The 17545-nt window shown below is 43.0% G+C and overlaps 4 protein-coding genes across 6 annotated transcripts; 3 read left to right on the top strand and 1 right to left on the bottom strand.

Annotated features, from left to right (window-relative positions):
* The first annotated feature begins 2232 nt into the window (after nt 1-2232).
* On the top strand, nt 2233-6596 carry LOC129597225 (uncharacterized). 2 transcript variants are annotated; one of them, XM_055494694.1, is made up of 7 exons: nt 2233-2378; nt 2985-3248; nt 3348-3486; nt 3677-4152; nt 4391-4512; nt 5294-5707; nt 6138-6596. In XM_055494694.1, the coding sequence occupies exons 2-7, from the start codon at nt 3071-3073 to the stop codon at nt 6375-6377; spliced, it is 1569 nt and encodes a 522-aa protein (XP_055350669.1). In that variant the 5' UTR covers nt 2233-2378; nt 2985-3070; the 3' UTR covers nt 6378-6596. The 2 variants fall into 2 exon arrangements, with proteins under 2 accessions (XP_055350669.1, XP_055350668.1); XM_055494693.1 differs by lacking the exon at nt 2233-2378 and having other exon boundaries at nt 2886-3248.
* Nucleotides 6597-7506: 910 nt separating this feature from the next.
* LOC129597266 (uncharacterized) lies at nt 7507-10043 on the top strand. Its single transcript, XM_055494747.1, has 6 exons — nt 7507-7888; nt 7975-8119; nt 8200-8678; nt 8976-9124; nt 9205-9612; nt 9672-10043. Exons 1-6 carry the CDS (start codon nt 7690-7692, stop codon nt 9957-9959), a joined length of 1668 nt encoding a protein of 555 aa, XP_055350722.1. The 5' UTR covers nt 7507-7689; the 3' UTR covers nt 9960-10043.
* A 540-nt stretch (nt 10044-10583) lies between these two features.
* LOC129597240 (uncharacterized) lies at nt 10584-13350 on the top strand. Of its 2 annotated transcripts, none has more exons than XM_055494714.1 (6): nt 10584-11099; nt 11174-11318; nt 11390-11875; nt 11958-12100; nt 12402-12785; nt 12997-13350. In XM_055494714.1, the coding sequence occupies exons 3-6, from the start codon at nt 11701-11703 to the stop codon at nt 13264-13266; spliced, it is 972 nt and encodes a 323-aa protein (XP_055350689.1). In that variant the 5' UTR covers nt 10584-11099; nt 11174-11318; nt 11390-11700; the 3' UTR covers nt 13267-13350. The 2 variants fall into 2 exon arrangements, 1 of the variants encoding a protein (XP_055350689.1); XR_008691544.1 differs by having other exon boundaries at nt 10586-11099; nt 12402-12825.
* A 903-nt stretch (nt 13351-14253) lies between these two features.
* LOC129597274 (uncharacterized) lies at nt 14254-17061 on the bottom strand. Its single transcript, XM_055494754.1, has 4 exons — nt 16498-17061; nt 15385-16061; nt 15109-15317; nt 14254-15030 (listed from the first exon to the last, which is right to left on the bottom strand). Exons 2-4 carry the CDS (start codon nt 15917-15919, stop codon nt 14620-14622), a joined length of 1155 nt encoding a protein of 384 aa, XP_055350729.1. The 5' UTR covers nt 15920-16061; nt 16498-17061; the 3' UTR covers nt 14254-14619.
* Nucleotides 17062-17545: the final 484 nt, after the last annotated feature.

Below are 17545 nucleotides of genomic sequence, written 5' to 3' on the forward strand. Positions count from 1 at the left end.
GGTAGGCTTCCGGTCCGAGTGGCCCCACTGTCTCCACGCCGACCGCTCGGAACAGGTAATCATGGGTGATGTCCTGGTACTTCTCGGTTTTTTTTTCGTTCGGCCTGAGCCGCTGCTGCGCCGGCTTGTGTGGATGTTCCAGCGATATGGGAAAGAGCCATAACTGTTTGGGAAGTTTATTGTTTTTAAAATGTATAACTTTACATTAGCAGCAGATTTTACTTTCCGCTTTATACTGTAAAGTAATTTTAAAAAGGTGACTGCTATGCGCCCCGACAAACCGGGCGCATAGAATTTTGCTATGCGCCCCGATGTTCGGGCGCACAGAATTTGGCTTTGCGCCCCGAATTTCCGGGCGCAGAAATATCGGCGATTTGCTGTTTTCCTGAAGGTTTTTTATGTCTTATTTGGCTTGTTTTACTGCATTTATTCAACAACTCAGTTTTCCTGTTGTATTGTTATAAACATGACAGCTTATGAGACTCAACCCGTAAATTTATTTGCTTTAACGCAGACTACGGCAGCAACAGCGACGATGCGTAATTATTAAGATTTACTTGAGCACTGGATGAGGACATTAGCACCGGAACACGGGTCACCGGTGCAGTCGACCCCGTCGTTCTTGCTAAAACAAACCCCCAGTCTCTTCGCAAAAAAATTTTAGGGGGGGGGAGAGAAAAGCTACCTGATACTGGTACATGTAATGATGTAAATAAACTTTACTGATACTAAAGTTGATTTACTGCAGTGGACACAGCAGCAACCAAAACGAACTAAATACAAATGTGCAATCGCTATCAGCGACATCGTCAATCAGAGTTGCATTTCTTCTCGAGTATCGGGACGACACAATGTATGTACATCCCAACGATACAATAGTATCGGGATGTACATCCCAATCCCAACGACTCCTACCTAATGGCTTTTCTCGGCTGGACACTGGTCATCAAGTCGTCCAGCCTTGCAACTATCTACGCTGCGTTAACCGGAATTAGCTTTGCTAATTCTATTTTGCCACAGTTTGGTGCATGGAGTGGACTTCTGTGCCGTCCTAGAAGACCTATAACAATTGTTACCCACAGAACGTAATTAAACCAGTGTTATAAGCTTGCTGTAAAGTTGCAAAAAATTAGGATCTCTCAGACTGATTCCGTGATGTTTTGAGTAAGCTTTTCAATAAACCATGCAATAAAATGGGGATAAATAAAACCAATACTATTAAGGGTACTTGAATTCTGCAGTTCTCTGTAAACTTCTGCTCTCCTGCAACCTTAAGGGTTAATCGAATACAAAAAAATAAAATAAAAACAATCAATTGCCGGAAAAACTTAAAAACTTCGATATTTCTGCGCCCGGACATTCGAGGCGCAAAGCAAAATTCTGTGCGCCCGAGCACTCGGGGCGCACAGCTAAGATCTATGCGCCCGGTTTGTCGGGGCGCACAGCCATTTCGTTTTAAAAAACCACACGACATATTTTTGAAGTAAACTTTTGTTATTTCAGCTCACTGAGCTCCTCAGTAAAGTGTAAGGTACTCAGGAAAGTGTAAGGTAAAGTGTAAGGTCACTAAAGTGTAGGGTCAGTAACATCGGTTTTGGTTTTACATATATATATTGTATCCATATTTAAGCAGCCTGTTAACGGTGATCAAATATTTATCACACTATTCTCCTTATGGTTATTGCTGCTCGCCTCAGAAACAAATATAGTAGTTCAGTCATGCACCGGTAATGCACGTAAGAATCGTTTGAAATAATTTGTTGTCTGATTGTGAATATAGTAAAACTTACTGGCACTACATTTTTTAACAGATAACACATTTTTTTAACAGATTTTTTAACAGATTTAAAAGGCAAGCCTTTAAAAAACAAGAGTATCTCCTGAAGATTGATAGAATAATTTCAAACCATTGTATTATTTTGCCATTATATATAGTGAGCTTGATTTAATTTAGTTTATATAGATTTGAAGAAAACCCTGACGCTAGCACAGTTTTAGCTGGTTCATAAAATTCATCTGACAATGAGATAATTATGCAACAAGCGAACAGTCCGATAAGCCGTCGTTCGGTACCTTGCTCACATGTTTATCACGAAGGATAACATTTTTACGATACGCGCTCTCCCACAGCTATGTATAATTACGTGATCTAAAATTTCTCGAGCAGCTTCTTAGGTAACCTAAGCAGTAAGCACTAACTTATCACGGAGAATACAACACCAAACAATGCAGATAATCATGCTCTGGATTAAGCATAACAAGCCGCCGCTTAATTCCCGAAACAACAGCATTTGAGCCCCCAACAGCAATTTTAACGCAGCGACCTTCCGGCGGCGGTAAGGTGAGGCGGTACGTGTATGGCTCCACCAGCTCAAGCTGTAAGTCTTCTGACCATGGTTGTTTTATTTCAACGACCGCAAAACTAAGGGATATTTTTTCTGTACGGGACCCTGCATCCCTTTATTAAAGGCATGACAAAACAATAATTGTGCCGTTTGTATAAAAACCCCGGAAAATCACTGCTATAAATGTGTTCAGAATTAGTTTCAAGTTTGACAGTCTACTGTATTACCTAACCGAAGAAGCCATACAATAATTTCCTGGGTGCCCGAAAGTTTGTTGTAATTTTACTGCACACAATCAATACTGCTACAATTCAGTATGTGTGCACCAAAATATGTTACGCACCAGTCACGCATCTCAAGGTCTCCAGAAAGTCTTCACCTTTGAGCAAATTACTTGCTTACGTAATATCCTGCTTTTGTGCCGGTACAGATAAGATAATTTTGACAGTCTCCATATTCCGTTGATTCAGCCGCCCTTGTTAAAAACTGTAAAGACTCCCTTTATCAAGCAAATTCTGGATACTACTTCATAAAACTGACTGATAATAAATTTTCTACACTTACTTACAAAACACACGCACACCGATAGATTATGTCGTTATCTATAACAACTTTCCTTGTGGTATCGTTCCTTTTCAGTCGATGCAAAGAGACGAAAGGAGCAATTCATGGCCCATTAGAACGTTCGCAAGTTTTTGTTGACAAGTAAAATAACAGTTTCTACCATGTTGTACTCGGTTTCGCGGCTGTTAACCTTTGGAGCTCTGCTCAGTGTTGTCCACGGAGCGGGTTATGGCGTACCACGAGCACGGAGATGGCCCCGCAACCCGAACGCTGCAATGGACAACAACGGGTACACTGATCCTTTAGTGAAGATACCCTACGATGTTCCAGACGATTACAGTAAGTATCAATTTTAAAAAAAGCGCAAGGACTACGGTAATGAACTGTCGTACAAATGACGTCACGGTGCTGTTTTTTTTTATATATACCTTTCTGCAGCTATTCCACAGTACACTATTTTCCAAAATGCCATCACGAAGATCTATGAAGCCACCAATAAATGCATCAGATTCGTCCCGTGGAGTGCACTTTATACTGACGTACTTCACGTGACCTATTATATCAATTCCACCACTCAGTACGTTTGTGAACTTGGATGTGTCTTACTTAAAAATGTCTTACTTGGATGCTGTCTTACTTAATTGTGCTTAACACTGCTGAACCCATACCACTGCCGACAATAAAATTTAATAGTAATACTGTAATAATCAAAATTTAATGGTTTACAAACAATGGAAATAATGTACTGGTTATGTCACAACTTTCAGATCTGTCTCGCCTGTATGCCGAGGTCCTCTTGGCTACACGGCGGGCAGTCAAACTTTGTTGATGGTGTCTAACGGCCGCACCGGTTGTCTGGACCCTGTGGACGGTGAGCGTGACGTCACCCGTATGCTGTTAAACGTGTTGGGTGTAGTCAGTGAATACCAGCGCCCGGATCGCGATGATGTGGCTAAAAGTCCCATGCAGTTCCTGTCAGGTTATAACGACAAGGTGCTGGATGTTCTGCAAGCCGATGGGATTTTCAATATAAAAACTGACACAATTCCGCTGTATCCTGATGAGTTTGATATGGATTCCGTCACGATGGTGCGAACGGCGCGGTATGCGAAAGATCCTAGTATTCCGGTATTTACACGGACAGACGGCAAAGACGCACCCACAAGCGCAACGCTCAGTCAAAAAGATTGCGAGGCGCTCAATTACATGTATCAGTGCAATATAGTCTGCGCCTCCACTTCGGGTAATGTTTACCGTTGTTTTAACGTGAATACGATTAGTGCCGTGCTATAACTACAGATTTCCTCAAACGTCATCTTCAGTCGGTTTCCTTGAAATTTGTATTTTTAAAGCCTGAATATTGTTTCGTTGATATTAATTTTAAAATGAATTTTGTTGAATTCTGATTTCAATTTTCATAACCGAAATCAATATTTCCAAAAAAAAACCGTTGCAGCAAGTGCCACTTTTTCCATCTACAGGAGATTTAGGCCTGCCGAAATTCAATAAGGACGAGATATCAGAGAGCTACTTCTGCTGGGAAACCACAACAGCTTCCGTTAACGATGCCGACGTTTTTGAGGACACCATATCTATCGTAGAGGTAACACCATAACACTATTGTCCAGAATTCGTACGCGTACTATAGCTGAAAAAACTCAATCAGCATATTCAGTCAAGATATCTTTATATTTGACTGTGCTACTGATGGTGAGTGGTGCTCGCTGATGCACATATTGTGAAAATTGGCGCAATAATAAAAATAAAACTAGCCAATTTTATTAACTAACTGAACGAATAGAAGGTGAACCAAATATAAATTCTATTTTGATTTTTTGTTAGTGTATTAACTGCATATCTGTATATGTACGAGAATAATGTCTGTACTGCACTTCGAAGTTTCTTTAAATTGCTAATTTGAGGTACAATTATATTGCTCATTTGGGTACAGTCTATACTTACTTACACGCTTTAAATAAGTACTTCGTACCAAGCAAAAGTGTCCATTCTACGCGAGCTACAGCGAGCGGCAGTTACTCATGACAGTAACCTATCGCATGGCTGACATACAGATGTTTGCTGACACTATCCGCGAACTTATTGGCTAATTCAAGGTCAGCGGCATGCTTTTGCTTGCATAATAATGCGATATTAATGATGAACTTGAAGTATTTCTGCGTTTCAAGATCACGCCACGATTAATTTTGTTTTTATAACAAAATATTGAGATTTTGGTTGTAAGTAAAACCCACAGTACCGGTCGTCGGGCCTGCCTTTTTCTGACAAGTGAGGGCAGTAAAAACTGGTAAGTATTTCTATTGCAGTCGCCGATTTATGGCCTGTCGCAGGATACAAACCAGCTTAGTTCTTTCAATTTCCCATAGGATTCCAATCCGATATCGGCTACCAGTATATCATACGAGTTCACTCCAGCGATTGGCGTCACAGCAACATCACCTAATTCCGCCACCCCAAAGACCGCCCAGCTGAAGTTAAAAAATTCAATTATTAAGGGCTTCAAGTCATCGGTGCGTCTCACCGCCAAAACCGGCAGCACTCCTGTTGCGGCGGATGACATCGAGGTCAGTGTTAACTGCTGGCCCCGATTCCAACTGGCGGGGGCGGGGGAGCTGCCTTGTGGTACGCCTGGTAAACGGGGCAAGGCTGCTGCGGACTTCATCGTTGAAAGAGAATGCGCTCGTAGCGGCGCAACAACATACACACGGTCAGGGTTGCACTGTAACCCGTCTGGTGGAGATAATTTTATTGCCGAATTCCGGAACATCATTACTATTTCGGTACAGCACATTCCTAACCGCTACGCATATGTGACATTGTACAAGCTTGTCCGGTAATTTCTGCCGGTTCAATACAGCGAAGTATACAAATTTGCGTGTTACGCCAAACTCTGTGCTACGGCGCGCCACGCCACACTGCTTAAATACTGTACGTAACATGCATCTGGCTGGCAGGTGGCTTGGTGCACGCCAGATAATTCAATGAGAATAACAGAAACTGCCTGGCTGAAGGTGGTTAGAATAGAAAACGGTCGGTGTAGTTAATGGGCAATCTATCTGCGGAGCGCATTTAGACAATCCGATAGGCGTAGTGACGTGGCCATCATTTTAAGCGCAAATTTCGCGCTAGCTGTACCTTTACGACAGAAATTGCCGGACAAGCTTGTACAGTCTCTGGCTAGCTTTACAAGTAAACTGTATTGCATTACAGATTAACGATCCCGATGGAACGACACCAGAATTTCTTGGTTTACGAGTGCATCGTGACGGTAATCCTGGTAACGACTTTAGTAGCAGCTGGAAATACGTTGAAACCTCCAAATCATTAATGGTCACTGCGAGTAATTTTGAACCGGGAAATTATGCCTTTCAATTATTATTCGTTGACCCGGACGCTGCTGGTCTTCCCATTGCATTCACCTTCGCTGCCACACTTAAGTGTAAAGTGTAAACCACCCTCAACTTTCCTGTAATTTTCCTGTAGTCGTGCGTGCTCGGTTGTATCCCAATGGGTGAATGTTAGTCTGAGCATGAATTCCTTTTGAGTTTCCCCAATGCAAACATGATTCTTTTGAAAATAATTTAGGTGCTTATGGCGTGTTATAGTTAAACTGTCTGCTGTTCGTGCGTAGAAAAGGTATCCAACTTGATAAAAAAATGGTACTGTGAATATGACGGAGTCACTGGTTTGTATTTTGACATTTATCTTTCCATCTTTCTTGTCCTCGCAGTTTTCATACATATTAAAACATTGGGTGGTGTAAAAAGCAGGTATCTGACAAATGATATACCGTAGATAAAAGCTAGAATGAACTAGCAATACCAGAATTAGGGGATCATCGGAGCCCCGGCAAGTTATGAAAATAATTGTTACCCTAAAAAAACCAAAGCAGAGTATTGGCTTTGGCATAGGGGCACGCTGGACAATAAGCCTTTCCACAATGAGTTACGCAAAACACACAATAATTGAATCATATACAGTCTTTACTGGAGAGATATTTGCTGAACGAAGAAAATTATGGTGTACAACAGTTGTTAACTTTCAGTGGTCATTCGTTTCCGGTGTGCGGTTGCAGAGTATCATGCAATTTTTTTTTGGGTTACAAATGTACGGCAATAGTACTCCGTCACGTGGACATATGTAGAAACAGTACGTAGTGACGCAAATATCAATATACATCAGGTACTGATACCCAGCTTGTTGGGATCAACACCCGCTAGCTACCGAGCTGCCGCGGCCGAGAATCTTGAGAACACCAATGGATCGCAAATCAGTGTTCTAAAAGCAGTCGTCTGAGCGTTGGTCCACAAGAAGATCATATTTGTTACACAAGGGTAGCCGGTTAATAAAGATCTGTAACCCGCAATACTGCTTATACTTACTTCTACACATAACTATCATCTGCATACTTTATCCTCGTTACCTCGTAACAGTCACCCTATTACAGCAACGTTGTTGATTTAACGATTATCTCGCTAATACGCCGGTAATTATGCAACTATGTAGTCGTTTGATAGGAAAAGTACAAGTACACCAAGCGTTTTGACCAAAGCAAGTTTTGGTACGAAGGTGACTGACAATAAAATTTCCGCGCTTATTTGTGTTTTCTTATTTTTTAATAACAATTTCCGTAATCATCAGAATTGCCTTCCGTAATCATCAGAAAACGAGCACCATAATATTATTCGCAAGAAATTATTGAGATTCTGTTTGCTTTATGTTAAGCGAATTTGTAGTATAGTATACAATTGCTCTCAGTCAAATGTGGGCCATGCAGGGTTGCATTATTCTGCTTTCCATAATAGTTGAGTTTTCATATTCCGCCAGTCATCTGCAGCTGCCCAATGGAATGTACAATTTCTGGCCTATCAACCCCAGCGCAACAACAACGACAAACAACGGCGACACTGCATACCGAATCAGCCGTGTTCGTATTGGTTATGTTCGCGATTCCATTTACCGTATGTAAAAATAATAGAAAACTCGGACAATAATTAGTTTTCTGTGGGCAACATTGTATCACAGTGAAGTATCTGTATGTGTTTAGCACTGGCGGAATATAGCACGCTGACCAACGCTATGGACCGAATCAAGACGGCCACAAAAGGCTGCATAGAATTCGCGCCGTATGATCAGTTGCTGAGTAGTGTACCGCAGTCGAAGCTCCACATTCGAAACCAACCTGAAACCGGGTACAGGCGATTTTCATTCCACTGACAGTATAAAAATAGTGTGCCATTTGATTGTAATTATAAAGGCACGGCTTTTTTAGTACGATTAATGCTTGTCGCACCCACCCGGGATACGTTATCGACAGCCAAGGAGCCGGACAAGTTATATTTCTTTTCGGATCGCTGAGTAAAGGCAATAGTACTGCGGAACATGGATGCCTTGACGACGAACGGGAAACCACACGCTATCTGCTGAATCTCCTTGGCATCGTCAATGAATTCCAGCGTCCTGACCGGGCATCCGTTGGCGTCTCGTTTCCTAGAGGGTATAACAACCGCACCAAGTCGTACCTACGCAATGAATACCTCTTTTTCCCCAAACAAGATGCCGTGGGCGTTGAACGTGATCTGGATGTTGACTCAGTGACCATGATAACACCGGAACAATATGCCGCTTCGCCGGATGAACCGTTGTTCGTGCTAGGCACAGGAGTGTCGGTATCCCCGTCCATCTCGGGTCGTTTAAGCCAAAAAGACTGCGAGCTGCTGAATCTAATATATGACTGTGGAATTACGTGCGGTATGAGTGTAGTCAGATTAGCAGTAAACGAGCATGGCCGGCTGACCTCTGAAATCATATTTTGCCGTCTAATAGCATTTAGCCGCATTAAGCAAGATTTTGGTTACTGGAAGTATCGTTTATGTGACATTTTTAATGTTGCAGCTACATTTAGGTTAATTTGGTTCAAGAGTTCAAAGGCCGCATCGATGTGATGGCCGAGTCTTGTTATTTTTGGGGGAAGCGTATTTCGCATGCAATAGATTGCCACGAAGTATTAATGCGTGGATTTTGTGCTAATCCGCAGCTTGTGAATAGGCTCCGCTTTACCGGAAATCGTTCTGAATCCACCAACCCGCGTCGCTAACTTCCATTGTTGGAATCCTAATGAAGCTGGTCAACCGTTTTCCGCCTTAGAAGAGCGGGGTGAAACAGGAAGAATTGGATCACTAGAATTAAATCTTCCCGTGGGAAAACTCACAGATTATTTTTTACTTATAATATGTATTAAGCGATTAAGTACATTACGCCTCCTGTTCTTGCGCAGGCACCATCGACAAGTACAGATGTACTGCAGTACTCCTTTGGTTCATCCGATCCTAAACTGAAAATACGAACTCAAACGTTTAACAACGCTGACAAGTCAGTAGCGATTGGACTGCCGGAGAAGATTTCCCGCGGTTTCCGCACTAGTGCCACGGTGGGTGCCCGGGCGGGAGGCAGAGTGGTGGCCCGAGGCGACATCGAAGTATGGGTTAACTGCTGGCCACACTTTCGCGTGAATAACGGCATCATGGTACCCTGCGGCTTTGGAGATAATCCGGAGGAAAACCCGGTATTGGGACTACGTGATGTTCCCTTTTGCTCCTATGAGCATGGACCACCACTTACTACCACATCCGCATGTGAAGAAGATGGGTCACTGCGACCTGGACAAGTGGTCTTCAGCATTCGGGTAAAATACAGTGTCGTTTCTTTGTCGATCATCGCCAGGGAACATTTTCGCGGTTGTAGGCAACGGATCCAGACGGTAGTGCCACGCAGTCGGAACTAATTGCGGTGACTACGAAGAAACCTGATCCAGATTCGGGCGTGCCTGTGGAAGAGGATGAAACCTCGAACTGGATATACAGCACCGAAACCGGGGCTATGATAACGCTGGCACGCATATCAAACATTAACGAGGCACCTCTAATGGCCTTCCGTGTACTATTTCATGATACAACATATTCCAGCATAGTCAATCCAGAGGGTTCTGTTCTGTTAGAGTTAACTGTTAATCTGAAGTGTCCAGAAAATTAATAGGTTCTTGTAGTGTTTCGTTGCTAACATTTGAAGTTTCTTGATGGTGCACAGATGAAACAGAAGGCAAAAAGTGAAACGACTGACGGCACGTCGATAGATCTTTGTTTCAAATTGTCACTTGTACAAGGCCCGTTCATTTAAGGTTTTTTGTAGAATGTAAAAATCGCGTGCCGTTTACCATACATTTTAAATTTTATGGAAATCAGTAGCGTGTCGGCATAGAATGGAAATCATGGAATGGAATCATTTTATGGAAATCAGTAGCGTGTCAGTAGCGTAGAATTAACAAAAGTCCCCACCGGCAGAACACAGCAGCTGTATTTCACCTCAAATGTAAGTAACTGCATTAGCACAGTAAGTAGTAAGTACCGTCTTTTTGTGCTGCGTTATGGTACAGAATGCAGTATAAATGTGACATTCTTACTGAATACTATATCTGCGTACTCTTATCACTGCCCAACGTTTACTTTTTTTCGCTTCCGTCATCTTAATCTTTCACAGAGTAATAATGTTATGCAAGAGTACTTGTACTACCTTTTCTTCGTTGTGTAATGAAGTGCCACTTACTGCATGCCGGCTACGAGCGCTACGGCGCAATGCAAATTCGCAGCTTTCTCAACAAGAAGCGTTATCGTTCTTTGTTTAGAAGCCAGTGTGATAAGACATACGTTGATTCATTTCCTTTCAATACCTGTGACGCGTGGCTGCACAAGTTTCAAGTTAAGTCCATTACTATCGAACTTCTCTTTTAATTTATTATTCTGCATTTTCTTTCGTCACTAGAATAGGCGTGCGTTCTGCAATTTAAATGTGCGAGCATAATCTACTATAATAATAATTATGCTTTGCTTCCTACGTTGCAATGGCTATTGATTGAATTTAATGATATAAATTTCCCGTTTCCGGAAACAGAAATTTATTTTTTTATTTCGCGGCAAAGGATGTGGACGGCAGCATATTTTCTCATTTTATTCGCTGTTTTTGCTTTTTCTGACGCTGCCAGTCATATGCGCAAGCCGAATGATGAATACGATTTCTGGCCCGTTAATCCCAATGCCACACTAGTGCCAGATGCAGGCGAGATAATGTACCAAAGAGGTCGTGTAAGGATCGGTTATGATTTGGACAGCATGTACCGTAAGTATATTACCACATCCTCGAAACGCGATAATACCTTATTACCGTTTCCGGTCAAGGTTATCTGTTTGCAGCTTTAACGGAGTACACGACGCTGGTTAGCGCAATGAACCATATCAAAACCGCTACAAAAGGCTGCATAGAGTTCCTACCATATGATTTGATAGCAGGCACCTTACCTTTATCACGATTACATTTCCGCAATCAGCCAATATCCGGGTAATCACATGTTCCTGTTGAACGAATAACAGCATCTTATCTTATACTAATTTTGGGCTGATTTCACACAGTTCAATTAACGCGTGTCGAACGCATCCAGGATATGTCCGGAACAGCAGCGGCGCCGGTCAGCAAGCGCTGTTCTTCGGATCCAGAAGTAAAGGCACCAGCGCAGCGGAGCATGGTTGCCTCGATGATGAACGCGAGACCACCCGTTTTCTGATGAAAATGCTTGGAGTGGTCAGTGAATTTCAGCGTCCGGATCGTAGCGCAGTCGGACTGAACTTTGGAACCGGGGTACAATAATAAAACCAAGACATACCTGCGGAATGAATTCCTGTTCTTTCCTGAACAAACTGCTCACACTCACAAACTTCTCGATATGGTCGATCTGGAATCCGTCACCATGATCACACCAGAACAGTTTGCGGCTTCGGAGAGTGACCCAGTGTTTACGTTCGCCAATGGAATGTCACTGATGCGGTCTATCTCAGGGAAATTGAGTCTTGCGGATTGTGAAGCGTTGAATTACATGTATCAATGTGGAATTCGTTGTGGTGTGTATGTGTGTACGCTTCGTATTATTGCTTACAGTATTTTCAAGAGTACTTACATTGTACACAATTTACGACCTTACAGGTTCAACAATGCCTGAAATTACCATGGTACCAGCCACGCGAGTCGTTAATATGCACTGTTGGACTGCACAGCAAGCAGGTCAACCAATTTCTGCTGCGGACGAAGCGAAGCAAATAGGCGAAATCGGAAGAATAGCATATCCAGTTAGTACAAGACACAAGTAACCCGTAGATTTCTGCTTCTCAGTTTCATCTGCATGTACAAAACAACCGATTTTTTAATATATCTGTGAACAATTAAAATCGTATTTTCGAATGTATATTATTACTTAATGCCGGAAGATGTTTGCACTGGGTATCTGCCGTCTTCCAAACTATGCAATATGAGCGTAAATGCAAGCCAATCGTTTATAAATTATACCCACAGTAGTTACGGTCACGCAAACGCTGCCACCAGTGACAGCACTTGCGCGAAACTGTACTCAATTTGATGGAAATTATATAGGCGCCGGCTTCAGATGTTCGCTATACATTTGGGTCATCCAATTTCCGGTTAAAGGTAAGAAATGACCCTTCAGCGACGTCCGCTGCAGTTGGATTGTCGCAAACAATTTCCACGGGCTTCGAAACCACCTTCACTGTGGATGCTCGTGTTGGAAGTAAAGTTGTCGCTACCGGAAGCATCGAAGCATGGATAAATTGCTGGCCGCAATTTAGCATCCGAAATCGACTTATAGATTGTCGAAACGACGAAGCGGATGATCTTGGACCTTCTCTTGGATTAAGAGACGCACCACGTTGCGTTAGCATGGAAGACGATCCCACATTGTCGGTACCTTGCTCAAGTGAATTGATTTTTTTGTCCAATACGGAAGCTTTCCGAGTGGCTGTAAGTGTGCATACTTGCAGCAACATGTGACAAATGACAGGTGACAAACATTTGGAATTTAAAAGCAAAAGAAATTTATTGCATGCAGTTTTTGCCGCATCCCCTCGTCAGCAAAACGAAAACTGTTTGTCAACAGTGCCTTCGTTGTTCGATACATTTCCTTCCTATTAAAAATACATATGATTGTTTTAAACGAGAAAATTCTGTACAGGTATTCGATCCGGATGGATTCGGAAATACCGAATCTGAAATGATTGAGGTTGTTAAGGGTGAAACGGAAGAAGACGAAACGTCCGCCTGGATCTATGACAATGTTACCAGATCTGTGCGACGATTGGGCCCTCTTGAAGATTTGGAAAACACTCCACCTCGCATTTTCCGAATTTTATTTCGAGATACTACGTATTCAAACAATGTTAACCCTGATGGATATATAATATTGGAATATTTCGTGAATCTTAAATGTGAAGAACCGACGTAGGCTGTCTGATGCAAAATGGCCCAAGAGGTTGTCTAAAGCAAGTTCATGACCGAAAAGCTGAAGCGCTTTTGGGGAAATTTATGATATATCAATTGATTCAATTCTAAAATGTGTTCATAGTTAAGTGAGTTTCTCAAAGGCAGTGGTCTCCTAAACTGCTGAACTTTTCACAATGCTTACCTACGTTAAAACTAAAATGCACCGAATAAGCTCCAGCACTCTTAAAAAATGAATCATTAAAAACAGTAAAAAATTTGAATAATGAAGCTGTTACAGGTTTTTTCAGTGGCTACAGTTTCGGTTGTTCATGTTTTGACGTTTGTTACGGTTTGTAGATTTTATTAGTGTTGTTATAATTTTGTCCTTCGCAAGTAGCTGAAACATAACATATCGTTAATAACCACAGTTAATTATCGTCAACAATGTTGACGATAATTAACTGTCTACAATTGACGATACCGGTATCCTTTGCACTGGCATTTTTCCCAGCATGACGTTACCCATTTGCCTCCTCACTTTTTTTCGTTTTGTATACCTGGCTTTAATAGCAGTTTAAAATGTTTATGTCATGTTAATATTTATCGGCTGATATTCACTATTCAGCATTTGTGCTGTTGCTGCTTTATAATGCTATTTTGTGCGCTGAACTCCTGCCCCAGGTACGTATTCCATATATAGCTCAGTAAGTCACAAGATTGCTACATTAGTGTTTATAATGAAGGCAGTTATTTAAAAACAAACTCGAAGAAACTTGCAGTGATAACTGTAACGAACGACACGCTCGCAAGTCAGAACATGTACAGCAGTTTCACTGGCAAAACGGTAGTATGGTAAGTAATGCATTGCCAATACATAGGATACCACCATTACAGCGGTATCCACAAACTGGTGTTTGGTCACGCCCACTGGACCGTTGCGGATGAAACTATTTTTTTAAGTATTCCCAAACAACAAAAGAAATTTTTCTGATGGGAAAGGCGTTGACCTTGCCCTGGTAAAACAGATTACAGTGAACACTTAGGGAAACACATACATACGGTAGGCATGCCGCATACAGCTAGAGTATTATGCAAGGGTAGTAATGGCAATGCGGAACAGAACAACAGGGGAGATTCATAGGGATACGTAACCATTGGCATGCATGGCATATTGACACAATATGTTATGTATGCTGCACAAAAAAAAACTACGAGTATAAAAACACTCCTTTAATTTTTCCGCCATACAGATACACTAGGCACTACGCTCGTACTGGATTTGTGTCTGGCGAATGGCGAGTCTGGCGTTGTCTTGCGCTTGCGCCACGGATGTCGCCGGGTTCATGATGCGACCGCCTACAAACCATAGTCGCAATTAAGTACATGTTACTGCTGTTTTATAATGGTCATTTTCTCTAATCCTTAAGATGCAAATTTTTCTAAAACTCGTAACCTTTCCTGTAATATTTTGAGGCAACTGGACTCGTTGATTCCCCATTGTGTTACTATCAGCCAGCGGGAATTTCCGCTCCTGCTTCGGCGTGGTAGTAATGGTGACCTTTCGGTGAATCTCTCGCGTGGAAATCTCGATTTCCCTGGCATTCTCCAGCCCACCATCCTTCTTGATATCGTTGAAGGCATCGCGGACGGCCGCCTCAAACGGTGTCTCGCTACGCCTTTCTGGAACATTAGTAGATGTTGCCACGATCTTTGTATCCCCGTTGTTCAGCTGATCCAGCTGCGAGTAGACGTCGCTGAACAGCTGATCTAGTTCTTCATCTGACACCTATAAAGTCGGAAGCAGTTAAGGGTGAGATAAAGCCGACCAGGGGAGGACCAAGCATAAATGCTGACCAAAACACACCTTGTCATCAATGTCGCTTGACCATTCATGTGTTTTAACAGCGAACTTTCCGCGATTGAGAGCCGGCACAGACGTGCTCCGATAAAACCTTTCCTTATCCTCATTTGAATTGCGCGAAGACAATCTTGACTGGTAGCCTATTTCAGTATGCAGGAAGTCGTCCCGAGATCGACTGCGAGAACGCGAGCTGATGTCCGATGTTTTGCCGGCTACGAAAAATTGTCTAGAATTTAAAAAGAAACCTATGCAGTACTTTTTAGGCTTTCGCCTTTTTACCGGCAGAATATTGTGAATGCACGGAGCTGCTGGAATTTCGTCCATTCATAGATGTCGCAATATGCGGCGCCCAGTTGACCGTTTTAAGGATCGGGGCTTTCGGTGCCAATGAATTTGACACAGATTTCAGTTGCACACCGTACGGACTGCTCCGACCATCCGTCGCACCGCTCCCATTTTTCTTCAACCCCAAATATTCCCGCCGCAGTGTCTCGCTGGAAATAGGTTTGTTATGCGAGTTAACAATGGTCTCCTGTTCAATCTCCTTCGGGAAGAGTCCCTTCCCCACCACCGGGAGGTAGTTTGCCCGACTGGGACTCAACGCCCGGCTGCGACTCGGGGTTGGCGAACCCAAACGTTTCCGCACCGCTTCCGGGTCGTCGCGAACATAGGTAGGAGGGGATTTCCGGGCTGCATCAGGATCATCACGGACGTATGTTTTCGGCGAAGAGCGACCGGAATCGGGGCCGTCCCGGATGAAGGTGGGGTGGCCAGGGGATAGTGGGACGGGTGTTGGGGGCGCTGGGGGCGTCATAACGCGAGGAGGCGTTCGACGTCTGGCTGAAGCGGCTTCCTGGTCGGGATGAAGCCGGGGAATGGGTACCAGGAAATGACGGTTCGGGACTGGGACATTTGGGAGGATGCTGATTGACGAGAATAGCTCGTTGCTGTTACATCTGAAAGTAAATAAATATAATTACATATTTATTTGCTATTTGTTTTGAAAACGGCCTTTTAGGCATGGATTTTTCATGTACAGATAGGAATGGAAAGGCCTAATAAAACCTGTCTGGTATCGAAAAAATACGAGTATTGTAAATTATTGCAAAATTCGAGTACAGGCTATATTTTAAAGAAGAAAATTGCTTTTTTTAACAAATTCAAGCGAATCCCGGCACAAGAAACGCTCAGAAACACGAGCTTAAGCCAAAATATCCCCCGTTAATGCTACCGGCATATTCTGTTACCGGCACTTTCCGCTACCATCAGCAAAATTGCCAACGGACAACGGTTACTTTATTGATTCATAACTCCACAAAACACAAAACATATGAATCAGTGCCATTATTCATGCATTATCACAATCATTTATCGGGAAAAATATCGACTTACTGTTTCCGGCGGAAGACGACCCGAATGTTGGGCTGCTGTGATCCCGAATCTGGCTGCGATCCACGCGCGCCAATTTTGGACTTTTCCGAATATCCGCCATTAATTTTGCCCGATTATCCGTATAGTCGGCCATCCCGGAAATGGACTGCGGGAATACGGTCGCGGTGTCACCGTTGCCGGCGGCGGTGGTGGTGGCGGTGCCTGGCGTTTAACGGGACTTCCGGTGCTCCCGGCCGTCGGAGAATTGCGATTATTCGGATATGCTACACTGGAATCACTACTGGACAGCGATATCTTATCGTCGTCAGCTAAAATCAAGCTGGTAATACTCTTCACTTTCTTCTTCAAGGTCATCAACATTTTAAAACATTCGCTTCAGAAATCAGAGTAAAACTGAACTGTTACGATTTGTGTTGTAACGGAAAGGATTATATGCCTTCAAAAAACGCGTTAATCATAGCAACTGATATCATTCTGGGTTTTCGTTTGCTTTTGGGATTAAAGCTGTGACAAGTGTATATATTTATAACTACAGCATTATTGTGTTGCACATCGCCGATCAGTTATATAAGCTAGCCGGCATTAATCACCTGTAGACGGTGTATAACAAGTGTTGCTTATTGCATTAAGTCTGTTTGTTTTTCCCAAAGGATTAGGCAGTGATATTTGATTTGAAGTGGCGGCTGCAGTGGAAAAATGCCGGTTCAGCATTTTCTCCCCACCGAAGAGAACACTGAGGCGATTCATTAAGCCGAATGCCACGTGCACACCAAGCAGCAGTGGGTGGAGCGGAAACGGGTGAGTCAGGTGGGAAATTGGTCGGCTTACCCTGGTTAGCATTGGTAATTGATCGCGATATCTGTTGGCTCAGTGTTTGCACAGATGCGAGTTTGATGTGTGGAATTCTTCAGATTGCATCAGAAGTACCGAATCAAGCCTGTTAAAATTAATGTGTTTGGATGTTGGCAAGCGGGAAAACGTCGTGTTGACCGTTGGTGCCACACCCAGCGGATGAGCCATCTGTTGGCCGAAGACGCTGAATTAATGT

This window comes from Paramacrobiotus metropolitanus, unplaced genomic scaffold (genome assembly GCF_019649055.1).
Source record: "Paramacrobiotus metropolitanus isolate TYO unplaced genomic scaffold, Prichtersi_v1.0 Parri_scaffold0000102, whole genome shotgun sequence".
In the NCBI taxonomy this organism is placed as follows: Eukaryota; Metazoa; Tardigrada; class Eutardigrada; order Parachela; family Macrobiotidae; genus Paramacrobiotus; species Paramacrobiotus metropolitanus.